This window comes from Ammospiza nelsoni, chromosome 19 (assembly GCF_027579445.1).
Source record: "Ammospiza nelsoni isolate bAmmNel1 chromosome 19, bAmmNel1.pri, whole genome shotgun sequence".
NCBI classification, from domain to species: Eukaryota; Metazoa; Chordata; class Aves; order Passeriformes; family Passerellidae; genus Ammospiza; species Ammospiza nelsoni.
This window is the reverse complement of record NC_080651.1, coordinates 11,461,361-11,482,605: the sequence shown is the minus strand read 5'-3', so window position 1 is coordinate 11,482,605 and position 21,245 is coordinate 11,461,361. Positions and strand designations below refer to the sequence as shown.

Sequence of the window (21,245 nt, the reverse complement as noted above, 5' to 3'; positions counted from 1 at the left end):
GCCCCCAGAAATCGTGTCAGCTCTGGATGGGCTGCAAGGGCTCTCCTTGGCAGGAAGATCTGACTCCACAAACCCTGCCAGGAGAGAGAGAAGGAAGCTGGAAGAGGATGGGATGAGAGAAAGTCCACAAGCACACAAGTCCAAGCTCAGGCTCCAAGCCCCAGTTGTCAGGCAGAGGTTGGAGGGAGGAGCTCAGCCCCAGGGACAGAGCAGCTGAGGCCTTGGGGGAAAGGAGCTTTTCCCTGTGATGCGTTCAGGTGTCCCCACGTGCCCCTGCCCATGCCCCTCCCGCTGTCCTGCCGGAGCAGTTTCACTCCTGTCTCCCCCTTCCCAGGGCTCTGACACAGGGGAGCAGCCAAGCCCAGGTGCCAGCACGACTCAGGTCCCTGAGTGGCCCTGCCAGGTGTGCCAGAGATGGGACAGGCACCACCTGATGCTGTGCAGGGGCTGTGGCCTCAAGACACCATCCTCCCACAGAGAGGGATCTGAGGAAATCCAAGCCCATCCCTGCACATCCTGAGGACACACACTCACCCCCTGCCTTCTCCTGCTTCTCCTCAGTGTTCTGCTTCTCCAGCAGCTCTGCTCTCTCTGGGAGGGGCAGCTCCTGCTTCTCACCTGCAAAGGAAAGGACCACAGAGCTTTGCTGTCGGTGCAGATGTTCCCTAGAACGCCTCCACGCCGTCCCGGCACCGCTCGCATCCAAGGCGCCGGCTGCGAGGGAAGTAATAAACCCAATATTTAACAACCCCGTGCCTGGTGGCAGCGAGCCAGCACTAACTACCTCGGCCAATTAACATGCAAGAACAGCTCTAACTGGCTTTTAGACGGGCACTTGGCAATGTGTTCCCTGTCAAGATCTCCCGGCTCCGTGTCCCCGGTGATTTGGGAGCCGTGCAGGAACAGCACGGCACCTGACATTTTGGCGGGTAGCGAACAACTGTTTGACAGCTCTTGCAGTAGCTGTCAAAGCCACCAGATTCCTCCCTTCCCGCAGCAGCTGCCGGAGGGGCTGTGCTCACTCACGTGCTCCACTCGTGGAGTTCAAAGGAAGCACCAGGATGGAGATGGGAATGACCAAATTGTCCCGACTCCAGGGGCACTACAGGCCCAGAAGAGATTGCTCAGCTGAGCTGCTGTGAAAGGAGCTTACCAGGGTCTGCTTCCTTCTCCACGGGCTTTGCAGCCTCCTCTGCTTTCCTGGGGAGCTGGAGCTGTGCCTTGTCCCTCTCAGCAGCCTCGGCAGTGTCACCGTCCAGCACGGCCGCCTGTGCCTTGGCTTCCAGCTTGGCTTGCCCTGGCTCCAGCTCCTTGTAGGGCGGCCTTCCCCCCTGCTGCAGCGCTGCCTCCGGGACCTTCTCCAGATTTGGGACAGGCCCACCAGTCCCTCCTCGCTGCTGGTTCTCAGCAGCCACTTCCTTGCCTTGCTTTGGCCCCAGTGCCTCCTTCGGGGGCTTCAGCCTGGCTGGCTCCTCCAGCAGACGGTCGCTGGCTCCTCCAGGAGCCGCTTTGTTCTCGCTGGATTCCTCCCGCTCCCGCCCCATGTCCACGACCACCTCATCGTGTGGGACCGGGGGCTCGTGGCGATGGGCCTCCCCCATGGGCACAGCAATCCCTGGGGACAGGCAGGGTCAGAGCAGCAGGCTCCCAGCACACCCAGCACACCCAGCACACCCAGTATACCCAAGCTCCATGCTGCCCTTGTCCAGCCCTGCCTTCTCTCCCTCATCTGGAGGCCACGTTCCCAGCAAGCCTCCAGAGCATCAAACACTAAATCACCTTCAACCCACCAACAGCACCACGGAGGTGCACTGAGGGGAGGGTAAGGAGGAGAGTTCAGGATCTGTGTCTCAGAATCCCAAAACATACACACACCCCCAGCTCCCAGGCCAGCTCCCTTTCCCAGGATCACCTTACCTTGATCAGGACGGTCCAGCTGCACTTTCTCTTCCACCTTCCCTCTCTCCTCCTCCCTCTTGGGCACCTGCACGGGCACCTTGATCTGTGGCTGCTCCATCTCCTCCTTCTCCTCAGGCACTTTGGGTTTATCACGGTCATCCTCAGGCTCCTCCACCACCGGGTTCTGCTCTGCAAACACACCATGGAGACAGGGATGAGCTGTGGGAGCTGGGAATTGCTGTGTCTGTCCCAATCCCTTCACCCACCCTGCCCAGCCTCTGATTTCCCTCCAGCCTCAGCACAGTGGGGCTGGGAGAGGTTTTGTTGTGGAGTCACCTGGTTGTTTTCCCTGTTGTGGGTTTGTATGGAGCTGCTGGAAGGGAAGAGTGGCAGGGATGGAGCGGGGATGGAGCGGGGATGGAAAGGAGATGGAGAGGGGATAGAGTGGGGATGGAGCAGGAATGGAGCAGAGATGGATAAGGATCAGACCGGGAATGGAGCAGGGATGGAGCAGGGATGGATAAAGGATGGAGCAGGAATGGAGCAGAGATGGATAAGGATCGGACCGGGAATGGAGCAGGGATGGAGCAGGGATGATACGGAAAGGACCGGGAATGGAGCACGGGGGGAGGAGGGATGGATAAAGGATGGAGCAGGGATGGAGCAGGGATGGATAAGGATCGGACCGGGAATGGAGCAGGGATGGATAAAGGATGGAGCAGGAATGGAGCAGAGATGGATAAGGATCGGACCGGGAATGGAGCAGGGATGGAGCAGGGATGATACGGAACGGACCGGGAATGGAGCAGGGATGGAGGCGGCTGCTGCTGCGAGGCAGTGCCACCAGATGTCAGCATCCCCCCGGCTCCCTGCCCCAGACCCCGGCTCCGGGAGAGCCCGAGCTGGAATCCACACCCGGATCCCGCGGCACTGGGAGAGGCAGAGCTGCGATCCAGCCCCGAACCCCCCAACACCAGAACCCGAGCTGGGCTCCAGCCCAGCTCCCACCTCCCCGCGGCTGTTTGCTGTCAAACGTCTTAAAACCTTATTTATTTTGATTTTTCCCCCCCTTTTTAGTGCCCGAGTGTTCCCACAGCCCTTCAGATGCCTCTCAGAGGAGGAGGGGTGGGGAGGTCTCCTTTTCCCGCAAAAGTTTTGAGGAGGGGGATTAAACAACAGGCATTAATTAGGGGAAACTCCTGAGGGAGAAGGGGGAGTTTTCCCCCACCTTGCCCTCAAAGAGACAGAATGTTTTTGGAAGACATATCCCAGTCAAACCAGTCACTGTATTCAGCACTGGTATGACCAGTGTATTCCACATGGAATCTATTGCACATTCCATGGGATGGGAAGGGTCCCTTCCACCCCCAGCATGGCAGAAAACCCACACAGGGAGTGAACTCTTCCTTTGGAGAGCAGCAGAGAAGGAAATCGAATTGTTTCCCAGCAGTGAAGTTGTTCTGCAGATTTTTTTCCATCCAACAAACTCTTAAAAAAAAATCTATCTTCTGTAACAAAAAAAAATTCCCAACTCTTTTCCCCTTCGCCCTCCCCCGTGTGATTTCCTTTGGGGAATTAATTCTATAAACATCTTTCCATTTTCTCCTCCCCCTCCGCAGGGCTGGTGCGATTTATTACGAGATGAACTCATGGGAAAGAAGGGATTGCCACAACTTCAGCTGCGTGGGCCTTGCCTGAGCTGGGGAGGGGGGGAAACAACAAAAATTCACAAAAAATTAAGTACAAACTCCTGGCCCAGAGGGATCTGTGCCAGCAGGACCCTGAGCCTCTCAGAAACGCAGAGTCCAGCCCCAGCTCCACACCCAGAGCAGGGACGTGTGCGGGGCTGGCCAGATTTCCACGTTCCTTCACTTGGGGAGTGACGGTGGGAGGGGAAAAGGACTCGGATTTTCTGAGAAATTCGAGTCCAGTACCCAAGGGTCCCCCTCTCCATTGAGGGACTTCCCAGGGTTCAGCAAGTCAGGGCAGGACGCTCCTCCTTTTCAGGAAAAGCTGGGCTGCAGGAACGGGTGCCCAGCCCTGGCCAGGGGCCCTGGGAAGCGGGAGGCCGAGGCCGGGGAGGGGAGCTCGGCACGGCTGCGGATGTTCCCAGCTCAGTCCTGGCCCCGGTGCAAGAAATTATTTACTCTATTGGAGGAAAGTTTCTCGTTAATTGGTTCGTGGAGGCGGGAGATGGCTCCGGTCGGAGAGGAGCGGGGGATCCAGAGAACCCCAGCGCAGGCAGGGCTGTTCACACAGCGACGAGCCCAGCAGCGAGACGATGTTCAAGGGGAAATAAAAAGGAACGAGGGGGAAATAAAAAGGATGAGAGGAGGAAATAAGAAGGGAGAGAAGGAAATAAAAAGGAAGGAGGGGAAATAAGAAGGAATGAGGGGGAAATAAGAAAGGAGGAAATAAAAATGAAGAGAGGAGGAAATAAAAAGGAATGAGGGGGAAATAAGAAAGGAGGAAATAAGAAGGAAGGAGGAGGAAATAAGACAGCAGGAAATAAAAAGGAAGGAGGGGGGAATAAAAAGGAATGAGGGGGAAATAAAAAGGATGAGAGGAGGAAATAAGAAGGGAGAGAAGGAAATAAAATGGAAGAGAGGAGGAAACAAAAAGGAAAGAGGGGGAACTAAGAAGGAAGAGAGGAGGAAATAAGAAGGGAGAGAAGGAAATAAAAAAGGAGGGGAAAATAAGAAGGAAAAGAGGACGAAATAAAAAGGGAGAGAAGGAAATAAAAAGGAAGGAGGGAGAAAATAAGAAGGAAAAGAGGAAATAAAAAGGAAGGAGGAGGAAATAAAAAGGAATTAGGAGGAAATGAGGAAATAAGAAGGAGGGAGGGGGAAATAAGAGAGGAGGAAATAAGAAGGAAGGAGGGGAAATAAGAAGGGAGAGAGGAGGAAATAAAAAGGAATGAGAGGGAAATAAGAAGGGAGAGAGGAGGAAATAAAAAGGAAGAAGGGGAAAATAAGAAGAGAGGAGGAAATAAAAAGGAATGAGGGGGAAATAAGAAGGAAGAGAGGAGGAAATAAGAGAAGAAGAAATAAGAAGGAAGGAGGGGGAAATAAGAGAGGAGGAAATAAGAAGGAAGGAGGGGGAAACAAGAGAGGAGGAAATAAGAAGGAAGGAGGGGGAGATAAGAAGGAAGGAGGGGGAAATAAGAGAAGAAGAAATAAGAAGGAAAACACGGGAAGCTCTCCTTGCCAGCAGGACGCAGAGGAGTTAATCGCAGCCGAGCCCCTGCCCAGAGCAGCAGGTGAACCCCCACGGGCCCAGGGCAGCCCGAGGGGCCGGGGGAGGCCCCGCTCTGCTCCGGGAGTGTCCCTGGCAGCTTCCACCATAAATCAGGCAGAGGCACGTTCCCCGCTCTGCAAACAATGCAGGAAAAGCCCAAAACACAAACAAAACACAAACCCAAAAGTCTCCACGCCGCAACAAGGCCAAGCTGCCTCGAAGCCATCATTTGCTCAGCGGGAGACAAAATTAAGTTCATCATCAGGGCGTGAATTAACAACCTCTCAGGCTGCCTGGAAATCCATCCGGGGCTCCGGCTGCTTTGCAGGGAAGAGTTTTGCTGGGGCTCTGCCTCTCTTCTTTGCCCTCCAGGTCCCTTTGGAGCGTCCTCCAGTAACGCTGCGCCTCGTCGTGTTTTATGGGCGGCCTTGGACATTACAGGCAAGGCCTGAGAGGCTGTAAAAGCTTTTTGGCTCCCAAGGAGAGGCCGGGGTGTGAGGCAGCACCGAGAGGCTTCGCTCTGACCCCCCGGCTCTCCGGCAGCTCTGCTCACACGAGGGGAAGCTGGGGCATCCTGCAGCTGATTTGTGTGTGTGCGTGCCTGGGTGTGTTGTGGTTTGGCAACAGCCTCTCCAGGCTGCCATAAAATTTCACGATTAGCAACCTAAAAGCTTCCCTTCTCCCCCTGCTCCTGGTTCGGATCGTTGCAATGGTCCCAGGCAGGCACTAAATCCCTCCTCACACTTTTTCCAGCCTCTCGGAGCTGAAATGTGCTCCCACAGCCCCTGCCCTGGGCAGAGGCAGCGGGATGGGCCCTGCTGTGCTCGCCCCTAGTCCAGGTGGAGCCCTAGGGACAGCACAGGGAGCTCTGGGACTCACCCCCCACTCCAGGGCATCACCCCAGGGCTGACCCGAGACATAAGGTTCAGGACCTGCTTGTGCCAGTGCAGCTCCAGATCTGCTGAAACTCCTTCATTGCGTGATATGGAGCAAGATTCAGGAGCCTGTGCCAAGGAAAACGGAGCCCAGCAAGCAGGGCAGAGGGCTGGGGGCACACTCTGCCCTGGGACGTGCCGAGCACCAGGAGCAGGGCAGGGCCAGGCCCTCCCCGGGGAGCCCCCGGCCCAGCTGCGCCTCCAGGAGCCCTCCCTCCCCCCGAAACGGGTCCAGATTTCACAAGGTTATGGAATGGCATCCCTGAAATTAGTTCACAGTTGTCTCCTGACGCACCAGCAGTAAAAACCAACCCAAATTACCAGAGGCTGCTGGTTCCTTTTCTGTGTCACAGGCACTATTAAAAGCTCGCTCGCACAAAGCACCAGGGAGAGCCGCGGCGGAGCCAAGCTGTTCCTGCAGGATGCAGGAGCCACGTTCCACACATCCCCGGGGCTGCTCCGCCGGGGAATGCCGGCAGGGACCGTGGGCAGCTCGCTGCTGAGGGGCAAAGCACGGGCATGGAGGGTGCAGGGATGCACGACACAACCCCAAATTTTACCCTAATTCAAGTAACAGCACCCACCCCAGTGCCCAGGACAGCGGGATGGCTGGAGCAGGGTGCCCGGCACACCACACCGGGAAAAGGGTTCTTGCACAAGGAGCCTGAATCAGGGCTTTGTTACCCAACATTGCACAACAGCAGGGAGAAGATGAAGCAGCAACGATCAAGTAAGGAGCTGAAAAATATTACAAAATCTTAATCCCCCCCCGAGACCCTCGAGGGTGCTTTAAATACGGAGAGAAATTGCCTAATTAGCTTTTTTTTTTTTTTTTTTAATGGATAATTGCCTTCCTGAGCTTTCAGAGGCAGCTTAGCAACCTTTTAACAGAGGCGCAGCCGCGCAGGACGGGGCTGGAAGGGGTTTTATCCCTTTCCCGAAGAGCTGCTGACAGTAAAACCTCCAGCACCACAGGCTGGGGCTGTAATGGGCACTTGGGTGTCGTTAGGAAAAACACGATTCCGAGGCCGTTGGTCAATACGTGTTCACATAAAAGGCCAATGTTCTAATATTCATAATCCCCGGGCCCACGGGGCAGGGCTTTAATGAAAGTCTCTCCAGTTCTGGGCTCCACAACATCAAAGAGGCCAATAAAACTCCTCTCACACGCTGACAGGCGGGAGGCAGACGGGGAAGGCAGCGCTGGGGGAAGGCCCTGCGGTTTGCCTCGGATGGGGCAGCACGGGCAAGGGCATGGAACAAGCCTGTGCCCAGAGAAGGGGCTGAGCACCTTGTGCCTGGAAGGAGGGGTCTGGAAGAACCCTTCACCCAGGAAAAGGGCTGGGAGCAGCACCCTGCAGCCAGGAAAGGGGCACCCTGTGCCCTGGGGAAGGGGCTGAGCAGCCAGCAGGGCTGAAGCCGTGGGATCCCGCTGAGCCCCGGGTGCGGAATTCGGCCCATCCGGAGGGCACCCAGGTGCAGCCCTGCCTGCATCCTGCGGCCCTGCAAGGACAGGATGCAGCTGCTGCGGCAGCTCCTGCTCTGCAAAACAAGGCGGGCGAGGACGAGGGGGAGCCGCGGCGGGGGATGAAGGGCACCATTTAACGCCTCTCATTGCTAGTCAAGCCGACATCCTGCAGAGGCACAGGGAGGCACAGATCCAAGGAATAGCAGCGCTGGCTCTCCCGGGGCAGCCCCATATCCACCCCTGCAGGTCCTTGTCCCCCATCTTCCTCCTCCCCGGGGAGGGAGCCCCATTGGCAAAGGGACCTCGGGGGACAGCTGAGCTTCCCCTTGGAGCTGCAGGGCTCCTCCCTGGGAAGTTTATGAGCCGGGAGCACTAAACCCGCCTTCCTCCCGGGTGGGATTATTTAATCCAGCAGCACTCAGAGCTGCTGCCGGCGGGCCCCGGGATCGCTGGGGTGATCAGAGCCTGGCATCCCGCTCCACCGCCCCGGCTCACGCCGAGAAGGGGAGAAGATTCAGCAAACTCCTGCAGACACTGTGTTTTATGGGGTTTTTTATTTTCCCAGTCAGAACACGTGTCATTAGCGATTCCTCCTGAAAGCAGCAGCTGTTCTTTGGCCATTACTGCTCCAAAATTAACCAAGACGGAAGAATTCAATCGCATCCCTCCTCCAGGCCCTGCTGAGGGCTCCATTAAGGGACTGGGAGCGTCTTTTGCTCAGAGTTCACCGGCATCATCCGCGTGCCCGGGAAGGCATACACGGCCTTGAGTAAGCCACGAGCAAACCACAAGTAAACTCCACCGCGGAGCAAGCCCAGAGTGAATGTTATCGGCAGCAGCACCGGTGTGGGAGACGCTCCAAGCTGCCGGGCAGGAACCCAGCCAAGAACCAGGAGGGAGGATAATCTCCACTAGAGCCAGCCCCTTTCTCCCTTCCGCTCTCAGTCTCTGCGAGGGTATTTCAAGGCCTCCAAAGAACAAAAAAAAAAAAAAAGAAAACCCCACAGGAGCAGGAGGAAACAAAAGTGCAGCGAAGGAACAGGACGCCGAGGGGCAGCGCGGGGTCAGGCGGCACCTGCGCGCCACGGCCTCGCTCCGCGGCAGCTGGGAAAGGGAGGAGCAGCCGTAATTCCATCAGCAGCCCCAGCAAACAAATAATAAATAACAAGGACCGGTAAACAAAGCTGAGGCATAATCACAGGCTTTGTCAGAGAGAAAGACGAGGCCAAATTTATACCCTCGGCACCAAAAAAAGAGGCAGTTCCCATAAATCTCCCTTCCTTCGAGGGTGATGGATGGATGGATGGTCCTTGGCCTGGCACAGGGGAGAACAGTCCTGTGGGCCAGGTGGGCACTGGGCTCATCCCAAACAGGAATCCCTATTCTGTCCCTCCAGGGGATCCAAACCTGCACCACACCCTTCCCTTCCCAAAAGAACAACTCCCACAATGGACCACTGGAGGTCACAGTGGCTTTTCCAGCAGACAAAAGTGCAGCTTTTCCTGGGAAAAGGCCCCAGGAAGCTGGGAAGATGCACAGAGCTGCCTGGAGATTACCCTGCTTCCACCACACTTTTAAAAAAACAAATTTCTCCTTTTTTTTAAGAGGTGACCTGGGAACAGGGCTGGGAAACCCAACTCCAGCAGCACATACCTGGAAGTTTGACTGAATCCTGGTCAATTCTGCTCTCCTCTCTGTCCAGGTGCTCCAAGCCCACTGGTTCTGTCCTCACAGGGGTGTCCTCGGTGGCAGACAGGGTGGTGTAGGTGCTGATCACCAGCATGCCCAGCCCAATCCACAGGATAATCTGCACAGAGGGACAGAGGGACAGTGAGCACAGGAAATCCAAGGGGACTGCTCCCCACGGCATTCCCACGGTGCCTGCACAGAATTCCAAGCTCAGCACGGTGACATGTGTTAGGGAGAGAAGAGAAATGTCAGAGGGAAACAGGAAAACCAGTTGCTCCTGGCTGAGGTTCATTTTTGGGTGTAGAGCCATGGGAATGGAAGCTGTTTCAGAGGCTGGAAGCTGTTGGAAAGGCTTTGGAAGGGCTCAAAAGTGAGTGAAGTGAGTGGGCAGGACCCAGGGATAGGAAAATGCATGTGGCAGACAAGTCCTACTGCAAAGACTCATTTCCTGGTACTCCCAGCATAAGAACTCCATGAAATCAGGTCTGGCTGAGCACAGAGCCTGGCCTGGTTACAGCCCCAAACCATTCCAGGCAGCTGCTTCAAAATCCTTGGGTTTGAAAGCAAGGGTAACATGTCCACACACAGATCCTGGTCCCAGGGCTCAAGAAGCTGCTGAGAAACGACTCCCTGATTCCCAGAAAGCCAGGATCAAACGGGGTAAAAATAGAAGGGTGGAATCTGGATCCCATGGAGGGAAGGGCTCTTGGAATTCCTCTACCTCAAAAAGGAGAAAGTGATGAGCAGCAAAGGAATTTTTACAGCTTGTTATGTGATGACAAATTGATCTAAAAGGATCTAATTCCACATGAGTCATAGGAAGTGTTGGATGGCACTTGGACAACCTGGTCTAGTGGAAGGTGTCCCTGCCCATGGCAGGAGGAGGAACTGGATGAGCTTTAAGGCCCCTCCCAACCCAAACCATTGCATGATTCCATGACTCCCGATCCTCACTGTGCAGATTTACATCCCAATTCACAAAAAGCACAACAAAAAGATGCTTCTCAGTGTGGGGAAAACCAAGAACGGCCACAGGGAGCACTTCACCACTGGAAGAGCTGCCAGAAAACTGCAAATCAAGGGGAGAGGTGAAATTGGAAGGAGGAATTAAAACATTGGCACTTCCAGAGGGGGAGGAGGGGCGGGTGCTTTCCTCACCCACTGGGGGAGGTCACCCAGAAGGGAGCAGCGTGGTCAGAGCCGGGCTCAGGGGACCCCGCAGGGCCCGTTCCCAGCACGCCCCGCAGACAGCCCGACGCCTTCGGAAGGAAAAGGCTGGCGGGACGTGGAGCGGCTCTGCACCAGGGGCAGCGTGGCCAGGGAGCAGAGGCCAGACCTTAGAGCTGCTGCAGAGGAAACGGGAGCAGAATGCGCTGCCTGCCTTGCCCGGGGTGCACAAAGAGCAGATATCCTGCCATGCACCCCCCCGGCCCCGGGCAAACGCCGAGTCAGCAGGTCCTGCACTGCTGCCCTGGGCCGAGCTGCTCCACTTCCTCCCCTCCCACAATCCACAGCCCCGGCACAAATGCATTTTGTGCCTGGGACGTTGTTCTGGCACCTTCCAGAAACAACAGCGCAGAGGAAGAGCGTTTCCACAAAGAGGATCTATTCTGGTGCCACAGGAACCAGGAGCAACGTGGGAGAGGAGGGAGCTGTAGGAAACGGCTGAAAACATTAAATGCTTTAAAAGGATTTTTGTTGTTTCTTATCTTGGTGGGGAACCAGGGGCTCAAATGGCTCGGATTGAAGCCCCTTTGATTGTTGCACATTTGGAGTTCAGCTGCGAGCTCCCGGAGCAGCGGGTACGGGCACACGTGGCAGCCGGAGACAGGCTGGGCTGTCCCTGAGCCGCCCTCACCCCCTCCCCAGCTGAAGACCAGAATAAAGAGGGCCACGATTTGGCTTCATTCCATGGAGATGCTTATGCCATGGAAAAGCAGGCGGGTTGTGCTCAGGGAACCACCGAGGCAACTGAAGGAACGGGACTGAGGGCTGCAAGGACTCGAGAGCTCAAGGAACCAATCCAGGCAGAGGAGCCACCAATCCCCAGAGCATCCAGAGAGATCCTGCAGCGAGGGGAGGCTCAGCACTGCAAGGCACTTCTGAGCCAAGGGGAGTGATCTCCCCCAGAGCCAGTGATCCCACTGAGAGCAGAGCCCTTTCTGCAGAAGCCCCTCTCAGCACAGACACGGGAGAGGCTGTGGGAAGCCCTGGGGCAGCTCAGCATGGCTAGGACACATCTCCTGGGAGCCACGCTTGGAGCATGGACAGGAATCCAGCAGAGGAAGTTCACGCGGCCGTTTCCTCGGCCGGTCGTGCTCCCCTGGCCCTCCTTCCTCCCAGAAATGATCCAGCCCCGCAGAGCAGAGCCATTAGCTCAGCCCTGTCCTGCAGCCACGGGAAGCAAACACGCTGCATTTGTGTGGCGTGACGCCATCCCCGTCCTCCTCCTGGACACCAGCGAGCGCGCCGAGGGACGGAGTCATGGCGAAGGAATGCAGGGCCCCGGTCACTGCCAGCCCCCTCCTCAGAGATGCTGTGTTTGGGGGGCTGCACCCTGGATGTGCTGCTGGAGAAGGTGTGCTGGCCCCTGCGCTGCCAGGGAAGGGCAGAGGGAATCTCTTTTCCACCCGCACAGGGGCGAGCCCAGGGGTCACTTCCTGACCTCCGGCAGCTCCTCTTCCCCAAGTGGGACAAGAGCAACTCCGGCCTCCCTAGGAGGGGCCTCTCGGACAAGCTTGTGTCAACACTGGGAAGGCAACACCTTCCTGCTGGCAGCTCCACTCCGCTCACAGACCCCCACACAGCCCAGAGCAGCTCTGCCAAACCGGGGCTCCCGGGGAGCGGCGGGATGCGGACCTCTACAGCAACAGATGCTAAGCCACAAGAAAGGGAACACTCTCCCTGCTTCAGTCACAGCGCTGTGTGCCTGACTCTGGGCTTTTTAACTGCTCTGGGACCTGCCTTTCCAACCCAGGGCACTCCCAGCCCAGCCCAGCTGAGCAGCAGCTCCAATCCTTCCCAGCTCCTCAGCAGAAGCTCTTTGCTGGCCAGCAAACATCTGCCCGTTTCCCTCCCCCATCCGAAATCCTCTTCATTGCTTTTAGTGTTCCGCAGGCTCAGTTTGCACCTCTCCTGTAAAAACCTGGCCTTTCACGTCACCACCTGCCCCACACTGGACGCTGCTGGGTGCCAGAAGTGGCCCGATAAAAGCAGCCAGTCCTCAGCAGCACAAGAGCCAAGATAACCCAGAGAAGTGTAAAAGCTGGCGCTGAGGGTTGCTGCTCTGAAGGAGCTAAAGCTGATGCAGGGAAGGAGGGAGAACGTCCCTGTACCCTGTTTGGACAGGGACAGGAAGGGAAGGACAGCTGAGCCCAGGGCTGGCATTCTCCCCTCGCCCGCCACCTTCGTCAGGAGCTGACTTTGATGGAGTGGAGCACCTGATCAAAGGAGTGCAGGAATGAAGGAGGAGACCAAAGACAGAGCTCCAGGGAAAGAATAAATGAGCCTTTGCAAAGACCTGGAGGGAGGAGAGGGCGGGCTGGGAGCTGGGCTGTGGAGGCGGGGAGGTGCTGAGCGGGGCGGGCAGGTGTGTTCTCGCTCCGAGCAGGAATGCAAACCTGACAGGCCATGGATCACTCAGGGAAGGCTGGACAGCTTGCTGCCAGCCCCTCGACAAGTAACCCGGGGCCTGATGCTTTAGATAAGCCCTTCCTCCTTTGTGGGGATTTCTGCAGGACAAACATCTCCCTGAGCCTCGTGACAGGCTCTGGGGTCAGGCATTGTGAGGGCCCCAGTGTCCCACCCCAGCAGCCGGGCTGAGAGCTCAGCCTGTCCTGAGTGCAGCCCCGAGGCACTGCAGGGAAACGCTCTGGCTCAGCCGGAATAGAAAGCAATTCTTGAAAGTGCTCTTTGTTTCCCTGAAAAACCCAGGCTGGCATTCAGACTCCTGCTCGGGGTTTCGCTCAAAGAAGTTCGGAGCTAAGTGTCAGAATTCAGAGTGAAAGCTGGAAAGTTGGACTACTTCCTTGTGTCAGGGAAAGCACAGGGAAGAAAAAAAACACACCCTGCTTAAAAAATTCACGTAGGTTTGCAAAGCCACAAGTCATTAAGCAGAGAACAAGCCACCAGTTCTGTGGGCCCCACAAAAACGTGCTGCTCTCCCCTGCTGACTCCACACTGTGCCCAAAACCTTATTCCCAGCCCAGCACTGTCCTGACTGGGAATGTTGGGACAGAGGCCTGTGAAAAAGGCAGTGGATTAAATTATTGTTAGGGAAAAAACCCAAAACCTGTTAATTTCAGCCCACGGTGTTTGCAGGAGCAGAGAGATCAAGCCCAGCAAAGAGCCACTTTGTTTCAGTCCCTGAGGAGGCCAATTCAAACTGGAGCAAAAGGAAAAGTTAAACTTCTAACAGCCTCTGAATGACCCCAATCCCTCAGAAAATCAATTCCTGAAGCAACACCTCTATGTGTGTGTTCCTTTTTACTATTATTTTAGTTGAGAGCAGAAAGCTGAGGGTCGGCAGCACAAACCACATCGTGGAGCCCTGTTTGTTTTACCCAGCCCAGGCAGGTCGGGATGTGAGGCTTTAAGGTTTTACAGGCTGCCTGGATTTCCTGTTCTGAGGATCCAAAACCTGAATCCCACCCCGAGGAGGACTGGAAGCAGCATTTTATGCACAAAATGACTGTTTCACTTGCTGCTGGAAGGACAAAAAGAGCTGGTGTTCCAGCTTGGGCCAGCACCTCTGCTGCTGTCTGTGCATCCCAAAGTGGTGGACACCCACCCAGAACAGCTCCCACCTGTACTGGGCAGACTGGAGGGGGAGGCTGGAGGAGGTGCTGAGCAGTTTCTGTGCTGCAGCCGAACGAAGCACGTTCCCAGGCTCTGCAGAGGGCTTAGGGGGATGTCAAGCAGCATCAGCACTGACCTGTGAACAAAGCGCATTCTTGTGGATCTTCTTGTAAATAAGAGCTGGGCAGATGAAACAAATGAGGCTTCCCATGGTCGCACCTGTCAGGCCCAGGACTGTTTCCACTGGAGAAAAAGAGGAAAAGTCAGCAAAGGTCTTTTCCAGGAGTGCCAGAGCAGCAGCAGGGACAGCTGCCAGAGCCCCCGGGCAGGATGGGGTGTGAGTCTGATCACCCCAGCCAGGAAAACAAACAACAGAGCCCAGAGAAAGCAGCCAGCCCTTGTTCCCAGCTCCTCACTCACCATTGGGGATCATGATGCCTCCGACCATGGTTCCAAACACAACAGCCAGCGTCAGGGCTTTGAAGCGCAGTGGGGGCATGTAGCCCCCGGCAGCGAAGGTGCCGTCCTTCTGCTGGGAGGGCAATGGTGGAGAGGGGAGAGTCAGCTCTGGTACTGCAGCCCCCAGCCCCTCAGCAATTCCCTCAGCCCCCCAGCAATTCCCTCATCAATGCTGCCTGCAGCTCCAGCCCATCCCAGCCGCGATTCCCCCTCAGCAGGGACTCAGGGAACAGCCCAAGGGCAGGAGGAAGGAGCTCAGGGGTGCAGCTGGAGGGAGAAGCTGCAGAGGAAGAGCTCTGGCTGTGCCAGGGAGAGGTGTTCCCCAACAGCTCCGGGAGCAGGGCCATCCCCGGCACAGTCTGACATGGAGACACCCCAGGGAGAGCACAGGGGAGGGTGGGAGCTGCTGGGCAGCTGCTGGAGGAATTCCAGAGGCCCTCTGCTTCCCATCCCATCCCATCCCACCTCCCGAGTGGGAGGTGTGGAAGGCAGAGGCCCCAGTGTGCCCTGCAGACCCAGCGGGTCCCAGCTCTGCTGCTGCTGCACAGATGGGGGAGGAAGGCAAAGCGACACCTCCAGAGCCCAGCCAGCCACGAGCCGAGCCCAGGCGAGATCCAAAGTGCTCCCAAGTGTTTCCAGCGCTTCCTCCTCTGCACCCGCTGGCTCTCACCGAGCCTGCCCCCATCCTCAGGCCCTCCCAACGTGAGAAAAGAGCCGGGGGCTTCTCACAGGCAGAAGTGGCAGGATTTAGGGCTATAAATTGCTCAAGTTTTATTTCCTGCCTAAGAGGTTTCTATTTATGCGGATACACAAAGGCCTCAGAACATTCCCACAATCTCTCAGTGTTATTTGCTGAATCCCATCGGCGCGCTCCGCGCGCACAATGCACAGAGGAGAACACGCCACTGCCACAAGGGACCCACAGTCTCCAGCACACAGACCAGCCTCAGTCACAAAGGCTGCCTGAGGAGCTGGCCCTGGGAAAGGTGGAACGTGTGGGAGAGGGCTGGATCCCACATCCCACCGCCCGCCCCGGCACCGCAGCCCGCGAGGCGCTGGAGGAAGGGGACATCCGAACCCACAGAGGAAAGGGCTGCTCCAGGGCTGCTGACAAAGGTGCTGGGTGAGAATAATGGAGCAGGAATCAGCAGGCACACAAGGAAGCAAGAAGAAATGGGGGTGGGCTGGGCTCCGAGGCCGGGAACGGGAGCTTGAGCTCAAAGAGTTGGCCAGCAAAAGGACGGCAGCTGGAGCAGCAGGAAACGAGGAGGCTCTGCTGCTTCCAAAAGCACATTTCTCCCTTTTTCTGAGGGGAAGAAACCACCTCGGCTCTGAGCTGTGTAACGTGTCTGTGCCAGAGCTGGAATCCCCAGCAGAGCAGGGAACAGCAGCCACGGGACATGAGCTCTACACTGGGAACTCACTCCTTTGGCCCATGGAATTCCTCTGCAGACAGGACTCAAAGCTCCAAGTGCCAGGGATTAACCACTGAGCAGAGCAGGATTTAGAGATGGCCACAGGCCCCTGCTGCACTGTCACCACACCCTGGGCACTGAAGGTTTTATGGGAGTTGAGGTTTTGTCCCTCTGGATAGTGAGTACCTGCCACATGCCATTACCACCAGAGCCTCAGGAAGCCAAGGCCGGTTTGGGGCCCAGTCAGAAACCAAAGAGTCACAAAAACCTTTCAGAAACCAAGCTTCACACCAAGGCAGCTCTGGGATCTTACCTGCTGCTCAAAGAGCAGTGTGTTGAGAGCCTGTCTGCAGGGCAGGATCATCATGGGGAACCCCACTGCCACGGACATCATGAACCCCACTCGGATCATCTCCGTCACCACGTTGGAAGGGAAGTTCATCAGCACGTTCCCAGCAATGGCCTCGGTGTAACTCACGTAGCCAAAGAAGCCCACCTGGAGAGGGGAGGGGGGTTGGACTCCCAGCATTTCACACCTGTTCCTCACAGAGGGGACAGGACAGTGACCTCCCGTTGGAGCAGCCAGGTGGGAGCGTGAGGTCACTCCAGGGGCACCCCAAAACCTGGGACAGGTCATTAATCAAGAGTGGGAACTGCCTCAAAGCAAGTTTCTCATGAAATCCAGGGGTTTTCCTAGAGGAAAGGGTTTTCCTTTCTTGCTGCCAGGCCCTTGGACTGTCCCTCTCCAACAGAGAGAGGGGGCTGTCACAATTCCCTGCAGCAGCCTGGCTCATAGGCCAAGGCTCTCCTCAGGAATTATTAACCCAGTTTTATTAACTGCTGCCTTATGAGGCATAACTTCCTATCAAACAGGCTGGAAAAAGCTCTCCCAAACTCTGGGCAGCAGCCCCTGCTCCAGGCTGGGCCTGGGAAGAGCTGGGTTTCACTCTGCCTCCAAGGAAACATGCTGCTCTGAAAACCTGGATTCTCCCAGTGCCCCCCGTGCCCTTGGGTTCATCACCTCCCACCTAACTCTGCTTTCAGCACGAGGACTTATCTGTCAGAATAAATACAGATAAGCAGAAACCAGCCCCAGCTGTAGATAAAGCCTCGTCCCTGTGGCCCCTCCAGATTTCTGGCAATGGAAGAGAAGGGGAAGCTCCTACCATGATGTAGAAGGTGGTGACCACGTTTAGGGAAGAAGCAAATATGGAGCTCATGATTTTGACAGACGGCTCATCCAAGCTGTCGTAAGTAGGCAAGACCTGACTGTAAAAAGGGTAAAATATTTAAGGAAACCTGCAGGAAACGGGAGAAAAACCCCCAATCCCAGCCCATTCTCTGCCTGAGCCCAGCAGCAACGAATCCCTGACACCTTCCCCCTCTGGAGCATAAACACCTGCTGCTATTCCACAATTTATACTGCTAATGCCAAGAGATTTCAGAGCACTCATAACTTTTAAGTGTTGCAAAAATATTCCTGCTCTCCCCACCCCACCACGTGGAGCGAAACGTGTGATGTAAACATTTGGGTTCAGGAAGGGTTGCAAAATGAATGACCGTTTGTTCCCGGGGCCACGGGTGGCTCTGGGCCAGCCCCAGCGCCAGAGATTATTGTTCTTGGAGCTCTCCGTGCTGATAATTAAAGCAACACAGTGTTTACAGAGGAAAAGAGGGAAGAAGGTTGGAGCATCCCACTGTCTGAAGGAAAATTAAACAAACAAACCCCAGCGCAGCAGCCTGTCCTACTTCAGCTCGCTTCACAGAAAGCCACAAGTGCCAATTCCCTGGGATTTGGGGTATTTACAGCCTTGGAAAGCACGGGGAATGTTCCTTTTGACATCAGGTGCATATTTTAGCAACTCATTAACCTCTTGTTACTTTAATTCTAGCGGCTACATCCCAGAACTCTCCTGAGATGGGAAGGGTATCCCCAGCTCCAGTGGGCCCCAAGCCATCCCCAGGAAGTGTGTCAGGCTGGGGCCCTGCAGAAACATCCTTAACCCTTAATCCCTGAATATGAAAGGAGGCTCTGGGGCTGGAGGTACCAGCAGGGAGCAAGGACTTCCCTGGGAGTCTCCATCTGGGATTTCTCCCTGGCACTGAGGAGACTGGCTTCCCTAAGTCTCTCAATTTAGGATTCCTCCCTGGAGAAAGGAGACTGGCTTCCCTAGGAAATCTCTCCTTTTGGGATTTCTCCCTTGGAGAAAGACTGGCTTCCCAAGTCCCTCCATTTAGGATTCCTCCCTGGAGAAAAGAGACTGCCTTCCCTAGGAAATCTCCCCTTTTGGGATTCCTCCCTGCCCTCTCCACAGCCACCTCCAGCTACATTCTGGCCTTCAGCTTCCAAGGGAAGGGTCCAGCCAAACATTCAGGCTTGGGAAGGTAAAAAGAGGGAAACAGGGAGGCCCTGCAGTGTGTGGGATAGTTAAAAAGGTGATTCTGAGGTTAGTAAAGTTAAATCTACCCAGCTGAGGCTACATAGAAAACTACACATAAAGAAAGGAATAAAGTATATTCTATATATGGTGGGTAGAGAGAGAAAGAGAGAGAATACACAGATGGAAAGAAATTTTAAAAAAATATATAAATACTGCCTGGGCTGGGAACAGGGTATTTTCCTGGTGTTTGGAGAAAACACACAGCTTTAGATTGGGTTAGCCACAAAAGTGCTGCCATGGAGCCCATATTTAGGCACACACACAGGTCCAGACCAAACCATTTCCCCACATTTCCAACTCCCAGGAAAATTGTTCTGGGTACTGCATGGCTTCCATAAGGAAAAAATAAAAGGGATTTGTTAACAAGGTAAAGCTGCAAGAGAACACAATTCCCTTTGCCAGCTGTAATGGAGACATTAAACAGCAAGCCTGGAGTGTGCTGGGGTAGGATCTGAGCTGCCAAGAGAGCCAGTAAGTGGGAAATGATGATTTGGATCTTGGAGTGGGTGTAAACACAGCAGTCTGAGCAAATTTTATCTGTCACATTCATTTAGTGCTGGCACGAGACCCGTTAGCTGGAGCTACAAGGGGGAAGCCCAGCTCTGCCAGAGGAGGATGCTCCTTCCAGAGCAGGCCAGTCCTCCCCTGCCCAGGGCTGGATTTACAGGGCTTAGAGCTGTCACACAGCACCCACCTGCTGTCCTGTGCAGCAGGGAATGCTGCTGGAAACCTGGGACAGCCTGGCCTGCCCTCACCTTCTTCCACTTGTCACAGAAACCCTCCCAAAGCCAGGGAACTGGGCAGGTGGAAATAGCCTGGTCTGCTCTCAGCTCCTTCCATGTGCCACTACACCCAGGGAGCTGGAAATGCAGGAGTTACAGAATATTCTGGAAATGCAGGAACACCCCTCCAAAGCCAACACCTGTGTGACCTTCAGGGTGCTCTCCAGGAAATGTGGGGGATCTAAGCAGCCCCCAGCATTCAGGGGGTAGCACAGCCTTTCCTGGAGCTCCAGCATTCCCTTCAGTGCCCCCAGCATTCAGGGGGTCACACAGAGGTGGCACAGCCTTTCATGGAGCTCCAGCATTCAGGGGGTCACACAGGGGGTGGCACAGCCTTTCCTGGAGCTCCTCCATTCCCTTCAAGAACCAGGGGAATTTCATCCTCCTGCAGCTGCACCAGAAGCTCACGAGGAGCTGTTTGGCTCCAGTGCTCTCATGTTGCTCCATTACAAGAACTCCCAGGTGAAATGGAACAACAAAAGGGTCTGGGTAACAAAAGGGTCACGACTGAATGAGAGGCTGAACTTCAGCGAGCTGTAAAGCAGCCTGATGAAAACAAACCACCAAAGCAGATGGTATCTATCCCTTGCAGACCCTCCTGACCCTGTGCCCCCACACAAACCCACTGCAGGAGCAAGTGCCAGGGCTGGGGAAGGCAGGTACTCACGACTGGCAGGCAAAGGACATTCCAAAGATGGGGATGCAGCGGAAAATGCCCTCCCAGCGCACGTAACTGACCCTCTGCAGCCACTGCCCGCCGAACAGCCCGTGGTTGAAGGAGGACAACACCACCTGCAGCAGGGCAGACAGCAGGATGAGCAGCCAGCCCCAGACAGCTCCAGGGCAGCAGCAATGCCAGGCTGGTATAAACCAAGCTGCCAGCACAGTCCCATCCCAATCCCCCAGCTCCACATCCCACCCACACAGCTCCCGGGGCCACCAGGGATCCCAGGGAGCATTCCAAGGGATCTGTGACATTCCCCCCTTGTTTAATGCCATCAGACATCACAGCACACACAGTTTCCACCAACTGTGAGAATCATTGTTCAAAGCAACCTCTTTTGCACTTTTTGAAATGTGTTTTTAAATCCAAACAGGAAGCACTGCTGCCCTCAGAGAATCCTGTTCAGCAGAGAGAGACAAAGGGTCCTAAAACAGGATCCCACCTGCTGCTCCAGGGCCATTTAACACCAGCAGCTCACCAAAGAGAAGGAAAAGCTTTATGGAAAGAGGGAGGAGCCGAGGCCAGAGAGCTCCCTTGCCATGGACGCAAGAACTGGCAGGAGTTGGGTTGCACAGGAAGCAGAAGGTAAATATGTCTGAATGTCTGTTTATAATATCCTTGGATGGGGTTTCTAATCCCCAGAGATGGTTCAGTGCAGCCAGCTCTTGTGAACGTTGTGGTTTCTTAAAGGCACAGCTTCTGGGAGGTTCCACAGCTCCCTGAGGGGGCAGCTCCGAGGTGTGACCTGCACAGCCTACTAGAAACGTTACATGGAGAGAATTCCCACAGCTCCCTTTCCTTCCAGTCCTGAAATTTGGGTGAGGCAGGGCTGGAGCTCCAGGAGGGAATCACAGGAGCATCTGGGATGTGAAACTGGTCACCAAAAAGGAACAGAAAGGAGGGAAAGGGGGTGCCCGCTGTCCGTACCCACCACGAACATGAACACGCTGTAGAAGATGAGAGCCATGGCACTGAAGGACTGGATGGAGGCCATCATGTTCCTCTGCAGGCTCAGGGGAAGGACAATGCACAGGGACACAGCGAAGAGCAGGACAATGCGGAACGGACCTGACACCTGCACAACAGACCTGCATCAACACCTGCACGGGGAGGACACCCCACACACCCCCAGGCAGCAAACCCTGGCATGGCTCATCTTCCCAGAGGGAAAAGCAACTTCAAACAGTGCAATTCTGTGTCTGGAGGTGTTTGGAGACGCTGCAAGCTCGGGCTCTGTCTGTGCTGAGCCGAACAGTCACTGGGTGCCACTGTCGCTCTGCAGTGTGTGACAGGTCCGAGCTGGAAGAATTTGGGGGGTGGCTGGGGGGGTTAAATGGTAATCCAGCACAAGCTACTTAGGTATTTTCATGCAATTAAATAAAACCTAAATTTACTTGGG

The 21,245-nt window shown here is 55.5% G+C and overlaps 1 protein-coding gene across 1 annotated transcript in view; it reads right to left on the bottom strand.

The window, feature by feature from the left end:
* Nucleotides 1-21,245, bottom strand: part of SLC38A10 (solute carrier family 38 member 10) — a 30,601-nt gene that overhangs the window by 3,316 nt on the left and 6,040 nt on the right. Inside the window, exons 5-14 of the mRNA XM_059485969.1 lie at nt 20,778-20,921; nt 19,790-19,914; nt 17,066-17,168; nt 16,213-16,395; nt 14,446-14,557; nt 14,162-14,268; nt 9,193-9,346; nt 1,918-2,088; nt 1,154-1,615; nt 535-618 (exon numbers count right to left, since the gene is read on the bottom strand). Of these exons, the coding sequence (XP_059341952.1) occupies nt 535-618; nt 1,154-1,615; nt 1,918-2,088; nt 9,193-9,346; nt 14,162-14,268; nt 14,446-14,557; nt 16,213-16,395; nt 17,066-17,168; nt 19,790-19,914; nt 20,778-20,921 (1,645 nt within the window). The remainder of the gene's footprint in view (nt 1-534; nt 619-1,153; nt 1,616-1,917; nt 2,089-9,192; nt 9,347-14,161; nt 14,269-14,445; nt 14,558-16,212; nt 16,396-17,065; nt 17,169-19,789; nt 19,915-20,777; nt 20,922-21,245) is intronic.